Source organism: Rhodnius prolixus, unplaced genomic scaffold (genome assembly GCF_049639745.1).
Source record: "Rhodnius prolixus isolate KJV_2025 unplaced genomic scaffold, Rpr scaffold_6, whole genome shotgun sequence".
NCBI classification, from domain to species: domain Eukaryota; kingdom Metazoa; phylum Arthropoda; class Insecta; order Hemiptera; family Reduviidae; genus Rhodnius; species Rhodnius prolixus.
In genome coordinates, this window is record NW_027411634.1 from 31,095,283 (window position 1) to 31,110,090 (window position 14,808).

The 14,808-nt window shown below is 33.9% G+C and overlaps 1 protein-coding gene across 34 annotated transcripts in view; it reads left to right on the forward strand.

Annotated features, from left to right (window-relative positions):
* Positions 1 to 14,808, forward strand: part of hts (adducin 1-like protein hts) — a 107,848-nt gene that overhangs the window by 23,763 nt on the left and 69,277 nt on the right. For 8 of the 34 annotated variants that reach the window (XM_074139964.1, XM_074139971.1, XM_074139965.1 and 5 more), the window contains exon 1: positions 4,520 to 4,741. The exons of 4 other annotated variants lie outside the window; for them this stretch is intronic. In XM_074139964.1, the coding sequence (XP_073996065.1) occupies positions 4,689 to 4,741 (53 nt within the window). In that variant the 5' untranslated portion in view covers positions 4,520 to 4,688. Of the gene's footprint in view, positions 1 to 4,519; positions 4,742 to 14,808 lie in introns of those variants that run through there. 22 more of the 34 variants (XM_074139984.1, XM_074139985.1, XM_074139982.1 and 19 more) reach the window with 13 other exon arrangements.

Consider the following 14,808-nt stretch of genomic DNA (forward strand, 5'->3'; position numbering starts at 1 on the left):
GTCTTTCATCAAGACTTCAGAATTGGTCTTTTTTATAAAAGTATTGTTTACTTTTTATCGATTTTACTAAGAATATAAAGTTATAAGACTATAATTATGTAAAAAGAATTCTTAATTTCTTTTTGAATTTATTAAGAAAAACATTTCGGCCATTATTTATCTTGCTTGTTTATATGAACATATTGAATTTTGAAACATTTTAAGTGAATAACGTCATCAAGCTATTATTAAATAATTGAGTATAAACATTCTTTCTTGTTTGAACAGTACTGAATAAATACTATTGAAGTAATATTCAATTATATTTGATCTACTGTAAACAAAACGATTGATTTATTTCTATCGAATTTTAAAAAGTTAATTTTGTCACTGCCTTTACAATCTTTTATTCCGTTCTGTCAACTTATTGTTACTAATTAAATTCTTTGTACTTCTGTTGAAATATTGTATTAATCTTAAGTTATTAGGTAATTGTTTTAGTGAGTTAAATTTATATTAAATTATTTAAATGATAAATTAAACTTCAAGCAAAAAGTTGAATCAAATTTTGGTGAAAAATTAATTTTGCATCTTCAATTATTCAATAAGCTAAACATGTTCGTGATGGAGATTAAAAGGTGCAAAGGTAGCGGGCGTCCAAACTTGGGCTTAAGCCCTGCGCGCTATTTCTATCATTTAAGCTCCAAAATACCTTTGATTTATACAAAAGTTCAAGAAATGCGACTATAATTATATGATAGAAGAAATGTTTAGCCCAACACTTAGTTCTAAAAAAAAAAAACCACACCTTTATGTTATGCAACCCCCTCCATTCGGCTATTATTAGAATTGTAATAAAATTTAATGGTCGCCCTAAGAAAACATGGAAATTTTGTTGCATCAGAGAAATGTTGACGCGCGTTTTCTCTATCTAAATTGCAATTCTAAATTTAATTTTGAACACCATCCCATTTCCGTTGACAAGTGGGCGGATATTGTCCTTTACCTGGAATTTTCGCCATATCTTATTATCTTTTTAAAAGTGAAGCTAATTCTTGTAATGTTTTTCTCAAAATGTTATAACTCACTCAGGAATACGCAGATAAGAGGGGTTTTTATTTTAAACTAACCATTCTTCTAAAGTGTATTTATTTCCTCTTTTTTATCTGATAAAAATGTATAAAGGTTTTTTTGTGGCTTACATTTTCTTTTAAGAATTTATCTTCTAATTGTTTATTTGGATAAACAAAAGTAACTTGTGCATTTTACTTGTTTTATTATATAAGAGGTTTCTGTCTTATCAAATGAATTCAAGGAAAATAAATCTCCATGTTTAAAAAAAACTCAGAAGATATGCGCAGAACTCTATTTATTTTCTTTTTGTGATACATCTGTTTTTTTTTAGGCCCACTTAGATTATAAAAAAGAGCTTGTTTTTCATGTTAATTATAGTCTGTAGAGTCTAAAAACTTTTATCTTGTAATGAATGGCTGGAATTCATGAAATGACCACTGCATTTATTTATTTATTTTTTTAAGTTGGGAAAAATGACGTCACCTTCTTAACAATAGTACATCCGGTTAGCCATGATTTCAAAGCACATATGCTTGTCCTAATTACATATGTTTTCATTTTAAATTAAAGACCAGATGTTTTGAGTGACATGAAAAAAAGTGTCAAGTCTTTGAAGACCATGTGTTTTGAATTAGGTCAGTATGTTTTAAAAGCTGTTGTTTTCATTGTCAATTATATTTTTGGCTTTTGTTTTTATCAAATTCTTCTATTTAATTTCATCACTTGTATTCAGTGATATTCATCTGCTCAGTGACATTATTTGGAAGTTGTACATTTAAGATTTTGTATAGAAAATTCATTTGAATTGGAACTGCAGATGAAAGGACTTGATTGAACCAATCTGGTTTGTACAGGCACTACGGGGGGATAGAATCTCCGGAGATAAAACTGCCATCTTTTGAATTAGATTCACGAGAAGATAGAATTTCTGAGAGAGATACAAAACTATGTGAATTGATTTGCTGTTGGATGGAATTTCAGAGAAAATGCAACCCTCTTTTGAATTGGAACTGTGTATGGACGACCTCTCTGAAGGAGTGCCATCTTTTCTCGCTTTTTTTAAAAGAATCTTTTAGTTAAGCGGGGGAGGTGCATTCTTGTATTATTACCAACTGTTCTTGGGTTTTCAAAATTGCGCTGTACGTTTTCACCTGAATTTAGGTACCCTTTAGTTCAATCTTACGCAAGGTTCTGAATTTTGTCTACAGCTTAAGCATAATTTGGAAATATCAATGTTTTTGAATTCCGCTTCTAGAGATAGTGAAACACCTTTGCTTCATTACCTGTAACTAAAGGAATTTAAAGCTTTTTATGTGTTGATGAAGGTAGTATAAGATACATGGAGAAGGTTATGAATGATTTGGACTCAAGAGAGAGTAGAAGGCTGTCTGCGCTAGTTCACTCGCTTTTTATAGTATGTTTGTAAGATATATATTTATAGAGCAGTCTGACGTCAGACAAGAGATTACCCATCCTTAAGTAGTACACTTATTGCATCCGTTAATGATTCCAAATGGAAGATTTATACAAATTTAAATACTATTTCGAGTAACATGAAAAAAATAACCTGATTTAGAAAATTCCTCGCAGACTGTTCATGCTAATTTTGGAGCAGTATTTATTTATTTTTTCCTAGCTTTCATAGTCAATATGTAAATGCAAGAGTGTCTGTTTAATGAACTAGAGAAATTTACCTGCGGGGCAATGTTAAATGCCAGGTAATTACATCAACTTATTGTGGGTCCCTCTGTGTGTATCAGTCTAGGATAGTTAGAGGTGTCCAGAATAGTGTCATTTATGTTATTAAGCTGTGATTCCCGCAGGATCTTCTATGACAGTTTAGAGACACATTTATTATTTAAAGTAGAGAGATTTAATGGTAACCCATCTTTGGAGAAGTATAATATTGGATTGAGGCTATAGAATGAGAGTTTAAAAATATAGATAGTTTTAATTGCCCCTACCTATACTTACTGATAAAAAGCTATATAATAGTTCATTTTGTAAGGAATAAATATTATGTGTAATAATTTTTGCAAAATTTGTAGACATTAATAAAAAAATCTTAAGCTCTAAATCTGAACTAAGCACTATTCGAAATGTTAGCATATAAAGATTTTATGGAACACAACACCTCCTCTGTTGACCAATTCTGTCCGTTTCTGGTCAATCGCTAGCTTCAAACGGTCCAGTTGTTGACAGTAGAGATCTGAATTTAGTGTTTGCCTATAAGGAAGCAACTCATGATTCCTTTCAAGTCCGACCAAATACACAGTAGAACCTTCCTGACCGTTAGTCCTGGTTTGGCCACCGTTTGAGCTGCTTCACCTGACCACGATCGTTTTCGCACAATATTGTCGTAGGTGATCCATTTCTCATCCCCCAGTCACCATCCGTTTAAGAAATGGGTCGATTTCATTCCGTTTGGCCAAGGCTTCGCAGATGGAAATTCGATCCATCATGTTTTTTTTTTGGTGTTAATTGGTGTGGCACCCAAACAACGAGCTTCTTTTCGAATCCAGCTTTGCGCAAATGGTTTAAAACTGTTTTATGGACGATCTTTAGCTCCTGGGCAATGCTATGACTACTAACATGCCGGTCAACTTTGATTATTTCCGTGATTTTATCGACATTTTCGACGACGGGCCTGCCTGTGCGAGGTGCATCTTTAACATCAAAAATGCCTGAACAGAATCGACGAAACCAAAATTGCACGTAACTAGCTGTTACAGTATCGGCACCATAAACACCATTCACAATTTCAGCTTGCCTGGCTTGCATTTTCGCCTTTATCAAAGGAAAACTGTAAAATGTACCGAATTTTCTCTTTGTTGACTTCCATTGTTAACACCCTGTAACTCACAACTGCGAATGGAACAAACAAAAAATAGCCAAAGAATTTTTTTAGTGTGAAATGTCACCTTCACAACGAGCATAAACTTGAAATTGTTTGATCGATACTTTACGAGATATCGATCACTACAGCCATCTATCGAGAAAATAATGGATTTATTTTTCTCCAACCCATTAATTTATTTATTAAGTGATAGAAATTCAAGATTCCTCAATTCTTTTCAATTCAATTGTCGCGTCAACATCTGTGTTCAAAGGCACCTGGAGCTTTTTCACAGTCTCTTCCTGTAGGCTTACAGTGTTCTCTCGTTGAAGGCTGGATTTCTAGGGGTTGTTTATTTTTCGAAGATTTTTTTGTTTTGAAATATAACTACCACGATGACCACTAAACTTCCTTGAGTATTTCTGGATTGTTTACTACTTTACAAACTGCATAATTGTAGTAATCGTTGATTTATTATATTCTAATTATTATACATTAATAATAAACCAACGGTAGAGTTCATTAGCTTTGTGCAGAGCAAATTACTTGCAATTAAACAAATGCTCGTCTAAACTAAACCATATGGCAGGTTCAGTTAAAAATAATTCTTTAGAAGATAAATACGAGCCAGATTTAATGTGGTTTTTTTAAGAATATATATTTTTTTATTGAAGTTAATTTTCATTCCAAATTGTAATCATTTTCTTTAAGATTCAGTGCTTATCCTGATGGAACAAAATTCGGGTACAGATAGTTAAAAAAGTGCATTGAAGGAGAGACAGGATTTTTATCTATAAAGATGGTGTCAAAATTATTACCATTTTGCGAGAGTCAAAATCGGTTTAGAAGTAAGTAAGTAACCACCTTGTTTTTTATTGGTGTTTAATGACCTGAAATTTTTAATTATTTCCCTCTCCATGATCTGTGACGTTTAGAATCATTATTTAGTATAATGTACGGTTTTCTGACTATAATTTTTTAAAAGAGTGTCATGTGTGACTAAAATTTTGAATTTTCCTTTTTCACTTCTTTACCGGGTTATCTTAAAATTTCTTGTGTAGATTAAATTATATGTACATCAATAATTTTTTATTTTAATAATAATTGTTCTAGTCGGCATTTTTTTGAGAACTGGGGGGTTGGTTTCCATCAAGAAGTATCATTACGGTGTTAAATTGTGTTAAAATTCGTAGAGCATTGTAGTTAAAGTCGTATTAGTTATAAGCACCACATTTTTCTGGTGTTTAGAGCATCTCAGAACCATTTAACCAAGTAACTTGTGTTTTACTTCCGACCAGTTTCGTTACTGCATGACACAAATTGGAATAACCCAAGATATTTAGTACGTTATTTGCATTTGTTTTTTTTCCCTTCCATTTTGTGACCTTAGATTTTTTTGAATGAATAACTTCAAATTACTCTTAAAGGAAGTAACTATAGAAGTAATTTACCGAGAGATGGCTAGCTTCACGCTTGCTGAGATCGGATACCCACTAGATACTAGTATCCTTCGCAGTTATCTCCATAAAATTGAATAAACTTACTTCTATCTCTCTCGATAATTTGTTTGCTTTGTGTTAATTACTGTATGTATATATATGTATGTAACCTCGTATTATGTAAATTGGAAGAATTGGGCTAGGATCTTGTAGAGTGTGTTCTTTTATAGTTTTTTAGGATGGTAAAAAAAAGTGGTGGGCTTGGTGAATCGGTCGTTTACGGCACTTGCATTTCTGTTTGGTGCAGAAGCAACTGAAATTCGCATAATTTTTTTTTAAATTTTATTGTAATTCATTTAATTCTTCTTCTTATTTGGCGCGACAGTCCGTCTAGCGAACCTTGGCCTCCGTCTAATGCTTCCGTCAGTTTTCCCTATTTTGGGCAGCCATTTTCCAGGCACCGTACGCCCAGCAACGCCCAGCGGTTCTTTGTACAGAGAGTAGATTTCCGAATTAGTGCATTTTTGCCAAGTTGGGCCATCTCGAATTGGTCCAAATATTCTTCTTAAGAATCTTTCTCTAAAAAATCAGGAGGTCTTTTCCATCTGTTTTAGAAAAAAGCCCACGTTTCCGAGCCATAAGTTATAACTGGGCGAATTAGTTTCTTGTAGTGGATGATTGGTACTTTTCCGTTAGCCGGGCGCAAATGTCGCCAATTGTGAACCAAACGCGAGCCAAGTCAACGGAAAAAAGTCGAAAACGTTCAACTATAAACAAATATTAATTAATAGTAAGCAAAACAAGTTCAACTATAAACAAATATTAATGAATTGTAAAGAAAACAGTTTTACCCAATACTGTTTTTCGCTTGCGCCCGGCTAATGGAAAAGTACCGATGATTTTTTTAGTCTCCCTAGAGCTATCAGCTTGCTTTTCATCTGCTTGGCGAGTCCAAAGTAGCATCGATTTGTTCTACTTTTAATCTCTGCTGATATTTCATTCCCCTGGGGTAACCACGGATCCGAGGTACTTGAAGGTGGTCAACCCTCTCGAATTTATAGGAACCCACCGATATATCGGTGCCACCATCTCCACCAGCCCGCATATACTTTGTCTTGGCTTGGTTGACAACTAGGCCTAATTTCTTTGCAGTTTCATCTAAACATAAGAATGCTTCTTTCACCCCCTCGAAAGATCTCCCGATTATGTCGACGTCATTTTATTCATTTAATGGGTAATTTTAATACTAATAATTAATATATAGCGTGAGTGTTATTAAAGAATGAGAGAAAAGAAATAGGTACGAGTTTGATAATTTGGAGCAATATCGTGTTAGCTAGCCGAGAATAGTCGATGAACTCTCTCAAATATTTGGAAGTTCTCTTGCAGAAATAAACTTAGTTACAAACTGCATTTATTTTATTCTATTTTAGTTTTATGCGCAGTCTTCTTTTAGTTAAATGCACTTTATCGCTCGCTGCGTTTTTTCAATGTAAAGATTCCATCCTAGAATAATACTTTCGAAAGGTTTCACTTTGCCCAAAAATTCTACCATTTTTTTATTTATTAATTGTATTTTTACTTATACCTAAAGTGTTACATATACCTAAAGTGTTACACCTAGTAATCAAAACATTGCGAAAACAATGTGTTGTTTTTTTTTTTTTGGCGCATCAACAGCTGAGGTCATTAGCGCCCGGAGCTTATTCCAGTGCACTGCCGGCCTCCGGACAGTGTTCTCTCGTTACAGACAACACTGTCCATCACCGGACAGTGAGCTGTAAGAAGCTCCTAGGAAGAGAAAATCTAAGGGTCAGCTGCTGGATTCGAACCCGGGACCTCCGCGTGGGAGTCCAGTATGCTAACCTCATAGCTAATCCCTTCCCTATGTGTTGTTGTTATAGATAATTACTGCTGTATTCTATATTATAACCCTGGATTGTGCGAGAAATAATGTAAATATAATAATGAGATTGTAGGCGATGGAAAGTACCACGTGATTGTTTGCGGTCTATAATTTGTCTCAGTTCAATCATCTGACCAAGAAACTGTGAAGGCCAGATTTTTAGTATTGCAAAGAGTCTCACTAGCATGTTCTTTACCTTTATTCATCATTTTTTTGTATTTTAATATGATGCTGTGGAGTGTCAAGGTCAGATTAAAGGGCGATTTCTTAATTGTTGTACCGGATTTCGGACAGTGAGTTTTCGTTGCAGATCATTTATACGTAACTTTATAAATAAAAAACAACGTACAAGAGAACAGGTTATTTTAATGTTTTTGCTGCTCATTGTCATTAAAGTGGAAGATAGTTTTTGTTACATTTCATCAAGTTGGTACCGCTGATTAGGGCCTCATTTAGACGTAACATTCCTTGACTTGACTTGGTAGATCATTAAGAGTAATTTGGGCGAACGTTTCCTTTACCCAGCAGCAGAAGTTGAATGAAGAAACTTCACAGTACCATCAACTATATTTGGACAATTTCCTCCCACAGTATACCACCATATAACTTGTCTCTAGAGTTGTTACAAGTGAAAGCTCGCGTCTATTTTTACTCGGGACTTGATTTAAACTTTTTCACACATTCTGCCTTTAATGGCCACACTTCCTGCCATCTTATTCACCCAGCTTAATTTCAATTTTACTCAAAAGTTTGCGAAGAATCTTCAAAAATCTATTTTACTAGAAAAGTCATTGAAAGTTCCAAATTTACTACTTTAGATTTATCATACTATCAATACAAGTCGTGTTTCTATTAATTCCAACTTGTATTAGAAGTTTAATACTGGTGGCGCGCCGTTGTTGAGAAAAGTTTTGGAAATGAAAAAAGTTTTATATCTGTCAGTTTTCCACCATTTCCTTCAAAACTTCTTCCTTAAATTTAATAACTATTCATGCTATACATTGTTGGGATATAAGGTAATCTTTACTCTAAAGTGCTATTTTATCGTATTGTACGGTCATATCCTATTATGAGAATTGTGTAAATTTCTTGAAGGAATACATTTTAGCGATAATAAACCATTCTAGTAAAGACTATAAAATATTCGTTTTTTGTTTTGTTTTATTTAATTGTTTTTCATGATTTTTTTTTTTTAAATATGATTTAAGGCGCGTCCAATATCTGAGGTTATTGCCGGCCTCCTAACAGTGTTCTCTTATTACAGACAACACTATCCATCACCGAATAATAAGCTGTAAAAGAGAAAATCTAAGGGCCAGCATCTGGATTCGAACCTGGAACCTCCGCGTAGGAATCCAATATGCTAACCTTACAGCCAATCTTCTTCCCTAAACATTTGATTTTAATAATCCCTTCAAGTACATTTGATTTTATTAAGGAATTCTGAGTTCTTTTATTGGAATAATTATAAGTTTATTTAAAAAAAATAAATAAATAAGTACATAAAAACATCATCGTCTTTTATAGCAGTAAAGAAAACTGTCTGCCGAGTTTTAGTTTGATTTGAATAAAATGGTCTTTAAGGCTAAAAGCTTAAAAAGCATTGTCTAACAGCAACCACATATCTGACAGAGAGAGAGACCAAACTGAATTATTAATTAGACTAAGAAAGAAATCAAATGAGAGGGAGTCTCTATCCTAAAAACGGATAGGCTGTACATTGAATAAGACTCACGGCAACAAAGTCGTTCAACTCTGCAGAATGTGCAGCCCTGCTGGGCATGGAAGTTTGTTGGGTTTGTGGTTAAGGTTTAGCTGTTCACCTCTCAGTCTGAATACCCAACGTCAGGTAGGGATATCGCTTTGTACCTCCACCAGTTAGTTCTGCACACCTAACACCGTGATCGAAGGAGGCTTGAAGCTTTCAAACTGCTTTGTTAATCTCTGGCAATATTTAGGGTAAATGAAGTCTGCACAGCCAATTCCCTTCACTTCCTCAGACGCGGAAAACTTGACTAGTCCATACCTAACACTTTCTTTAGGTATCCGGCTATCATCATAATGATCCTTACTTGAAATTAACTTGAATTCGAGGATAATAAAACTGTGATTGCCACTATTACAAGTAACTGCCTCCAAAGTGTCTTAAACTCCAGGCGTTCTACATGTTAAAAATGATGATAAAATCTCTTGAAGAGGAGTCAATGACTTTGTAACCTTTGTCCAGCCTTTTGTTAACACTGTCTTTATCCCCACCTATTTATTGCCTTTTAGTTGTCTCTTTATTATACGGAGAGTGGGGAGGCTATCTTCCAACGGGATACTAGACTTAGAAAAGCCTTCTTGTCTACTTGTACCAGTTATTGTTTTCACAGCTAATAGCAGCTTCTATCTCTCTGGCAGATAATCATCTAGTTAGTGTAACCATCTGGTTTATATCCTCCTTATGTGCAGCTAGTTCCAAAGAACTTCTCCTATTCATTCTTTCAACTCATCAAATTCATTAAAGAACACCACATTACAGAGTTGTGAACTCCTCCCAAGTATTGCTTTTCTCTTTCTCTTAGTTGATTAAAGGTAGTACGGCTGTTTTTGTTTTTTGTAATTTCAAAAGTTTTGACACGGAAAGAGTTCGTTCAAGGAGCTTTAAGCAAGAAAAAGTGCTCTTTTAGAAAAAAGAGTTGCGTCAATTAGTATTCAATCCATTTTACTCCAAAAATTGGAATATCTCGGAAATTTCGAATTTTAGATTTCAATTAGCGAGACTCTATAATTTTGGGTTTTAATCGGGAGCACCAGAAGTGGCACCAATTAAATGCAATTATCTTTTCTGGTTATTTTTATTATTATTTTTTAGTCTACCTTTAGGGCCCTAGTAGTGTTTTTCTGCCTTTACCTTTCTCTTATCCTTTGTAGAAGAAAGAATGGCGATCATGCTTTAAATTTAAATTTTTAGTTTTTACTGGTTGCAATAGTTTTAAATTGTATCAGTTATTTGGAGCTCCATACTCTCCCACTTATAAGCGAAGTGGAAAGAAGTTTTTGTGATAAAGATAAATTTAAATAAAATTTTATAATTTAAAGTTTCATCAAATCTGCAAAAATATCATTGATATTTTATTTTTATCTTCTTTCCGGCTTAGAAATTAAGCAATGAACTTTATTAATGTGGGAAAACAAAGCTTCCCGTTCACAATGAACATTTTTTAAAAAAAATTATGTATAAGGGTCATTGACCTCAAACTTAACCTTGCTCTGCTTTTCTCCATTCATTATTTGCTTATTAAAGTCATTAATACGCGGACATATTGATTTCATTTCTCTCATAAGATTTTGCTTACTTTATGAAGTATGTGAGTTACTAATCTCTACCTGAGTGAAACAACTATTTAAAAAATCAAATTAAAACTGGCAATAAATTGTTTTAGCCATTCAACCATCAGATCTTGTATTCTACACTCCATTGACCCAATTTTTTTATATATATATTTATTTATTTATTTATAACCAATGGGTGCAGAGTAGGACTCAGGAGTGGTGGCTTGCCACCACTGGGCTGAGACAGGCGAAGGAGTTCATCAGAGGCTATTCGCCGATGCTGACCGCAAAATTAATCCGTCAAGGCCGTGGGGTTATAAGGATAATTGTAGGCCTATTAACTGGGCCACTGAAGGCTCAGAAAACACATGCATCGCATGGGCCTGGCAGATGATAGCCTTTGTAGATTCTGCCAGGAAGAAGAGGAAATGGCACTGCACGTGTTGTGTCAGTGTGAGGGGCTTGAATGGCTAAGGATGTTACTTCTCGGGGAGGAAAAACCAAGGCCTGAGAGCTTTACCCAGGAGCCACTCTCCAGATTAAGCGGACGGGTCTGGAGGGTGAGCTCTATATACAATATACATCAAGTAAATGTGATCTTCATTTAGTTATGCCCAGACTGTAGGCTGAACCCGAGGATGCAGCGCCACAATCGGGAAGGCATGCTGAGAAGGGCCAGCCAATGCTGGAACTCTCTAGAGGTTGGAAAGAAATTTAGGAAATAGGTAAAAGGTCGTGGGGCCAACGTCGTTTCAGGCGTCGTGGAAGACTGTCGGGATGGGTTGTTGTGTGGATAAGGCTTGTGCTGTGGGATTAGGATCTATGGTTAAGCTATTATGGAAATTAAAGAAGCCGAAAATGGATTAGGTCATTGACAAAAGGGATATTGAGGTCTGCTTGGAGGGTTAAATTGGATACATGATAAGGAGCGTTGACGGTATGCCGAAAGACTTTAGAGAAAGGATTGGATTCTTTGGATGTTGGAAGTTTTCGCAGAGTCCCACAGCTCAGCTCCGTAGGTCCAGATGGGTCTTAGTAGTGGTCTTGTATAGAGTCAGTTTGTTCTGTACGTACATGGCAGTTTTATTTATAGAACTATCCTCTTTCTGCGAAATAAATTTAATTAATATGGCGGAAATGAATGAAATCTTAAAAAGTACGCCTGAAGTAATAACTTACATAAAAACATGCTCCTATATTCATGCAATTTTTTCTTCTTTTCGCTTAGCAATTGAGTGAGCTGGAAATTCATTTAAATTCAGATTCTTTACAGGAAGCTGATTAAACTTTCTGTCCATAAATTAAAGTGCGAAATCGGTCGAGAGTGGAAAATATAAAAAAAACACTGTGACTGATAAAAATCAGCGAGATTTCTTAACTCGTATGCTGGGAATGCACCTTTCTTTATTTTTCTGTATTTATCATTATTGCTCTTGGTTTTTTTAAAAAGCAAAAATCAGATAATTTGTAAATATTGAGACACTTTAGTATAATAGAAGCCATTCGGTTATGGAATCTAGCCGAAGTATTTATATGTCTTCTTTAGTAAGCTATACCACTGCCTGTACGATCTGAGGAGTGGAGATGTGAAGGTTCGATTTAAATATCTAGACGGGAGACATGTAGCTTAAAACAGTTTGTTGACCTCTCACTTTCTACATTACCTCTCTCTATTTTGGAATCTACCAATAAAATCTTGGAATTTGTGCTATTTTTACGATAGAACTTATGCGACAATTTAGTGAATCGCAATTCTCATTTTATTTTCTCAGTTGATTGTATTAAGTATTAAAATAATAAATTCTTGATCAATAAATGATCGATGTCTGTCTTAATTCAATATAAGTTAAAAATAATTAATTTTCCTTTAGTGGCAATATAAGCGTTGACAAACAAAACGGTTCAGTAAGAGATAAAACATTGGCAAGCAGCCAAGTAAGTTAGTGAAAAGTCCTTCAACTAAAATAACCATTAACTATATTAATTTTCCCCTTTTATTTAAAAAATAATTATCTTCTTTTATTTTTTTGAGATTGTTTCAAAAATATTTTCGTCGATTGTATAGCCACCATTTCGTTCAAACACGCGTTTATCGTATCATTTATTTGTTTATTTTTTTTACAGGGAAATTAATTTTTCGAGATATTTGAGAGGATGAAATTAGTTTTTTATTCCAAAGTGTAATTTCAGAGCAAGTATTACTGAATTCGCCACAAATTTGTTCAGAAGGAATGTGTCGTGTTCTATCAAAATTATTATTAAATTGATTTTTTTTTAATGCAGTTGTAAGTTACTAGTAAATTCAATTATGCACGTAAATTATGGTATAAAATGTCATGTGAGTGTTCATACGAGATTCTTTTCATGAGAAAGTAAAGTGAAACTGTCGAATATTGGCGAAAACTATTCGAAAACGATCTTAACGTATGAAAAATTTCTTGAAAATTGAGTATCTACGTAAGATTAATATTATTTCTAACATAACCAAAAAAAAGTTAATAAAATTTGAGGAAATAAAAAAAGATTTAGAAAAATAAGTGAAAGGTATTGAAGCACCATTGTTACTACGCTTTGGCCAGCCCATAACTGGTTTTCATTGGACGGGGCGTGATTACACTAGCGGTGGGCGTGACCCGCCCACAGTCTGCTACCATACTACGCTGTGATTGGCCACTAGTTTAAACGTAATTAAATCAATGAAATAATTAATTTAAATTTTTTTTTTCAACATTTCTCCCATAGGTATTTGATAAACTTTCGAATTAAGCAAGAAAAAAAAATTTCCCTTAAAAAATACGATAAATAATGTTTCTTTTGGAATAAAACTTCATGTTTTACTCTATTATCGTTAACAGAAACAAAAAAGTTGATTATTTGTATTCTTTAATCGTGAAATAGATTAAAGGGAAATGGGCACATCGTAGACTTGTAAGCCGCCATTACATGGGCTGTAAGCTTACTTTATACGGTGGAGAACTCTAGTGGCAATTTCTGTAAACATAAATGAAGTTTCTACATTCACATTTAACCATATTGACAATTCACTAGACTTGTATAAGGACTATATTACTACACATTTAACCACGTTGACGACTCACTAGACTATAGGACTATGTTACACTCATATTTAACCATGTTGACGACTCACTAGACTTATATAGGACTATCTTGCACTCAAATTTAATCATGTTGACGACTCACTAGACTTATATAGGAGTAACTTGCACTCATACTCATATTTAACCGTGTTGACGACTCACTAGACATATCGGACTATATTACCACATATTTAACCATGTTGACGACTCACTAGACATATAGGACTATCTTACACTCATATTTAACCATGTTGACGACTCACTAGACATATAGGACTATCTTACACTCATATTTAATCATGTTGACGACTCACTAGACACTAACATAGGATTATCTTGCACTCATACTCATATTTAACCATGTTGACGACTCACTAGACATATCGGACTATATTACCACATATTTAACCATGTTGACGACTCACTAGACATATAGGACTATCTTACACTCATATTTCACTGTGTTGACGACTCACTAGACTTATATAGGACTATCTTGCACTCATATTTAATCATGTTGACGACTCACTAGACACTAACATAGGATTATCTTACACATAACTGCCACTTTAAAACACGGTTACAAATTAGACACATATTTTTATATATAAGGACGTCGGTATATACATATTTAAATATTCAGAGAAATGTTCTAATTTTGTTATTGTTTATTTCTTTTTTTTTTTTTTTCAAAAAAATCGGTTAATAGCATAAAGTTAAATTCGGTCAGAAGAAAAAAAAAGGCAGCAGGAGACCGCATAAAACTAATTTATAGTTGTCACGCAAATCTATATTTATATAACTGTTGTTTAAATAAAGCTCTAAGGTTTGATTTCACGCTACATGCGACAGTTCCGCTCAGAGAGCATTTCAGCACATTAGTGGGATAATGTTTGCTGTTGGGTCCTGGCAGATTTCCCTCTCTTCAATATTATCATTATCATCAACATCTCACTTTCTGTTTTACTCTGCTGATATTGATTATTATTATAAAGATTTTATAAATTAGTTCTAAAAAAAGATATTATTTAAATAACAATTTAATGTATTAAATTCTTTAATGTACCCGTGTAGGTGTGTTAATGTATTGCATCCTTCTTAAACTCAGTGACCGTGCAATCTTTTTTACAGCTCTAGAGTTTAACTGGGGATAGATAG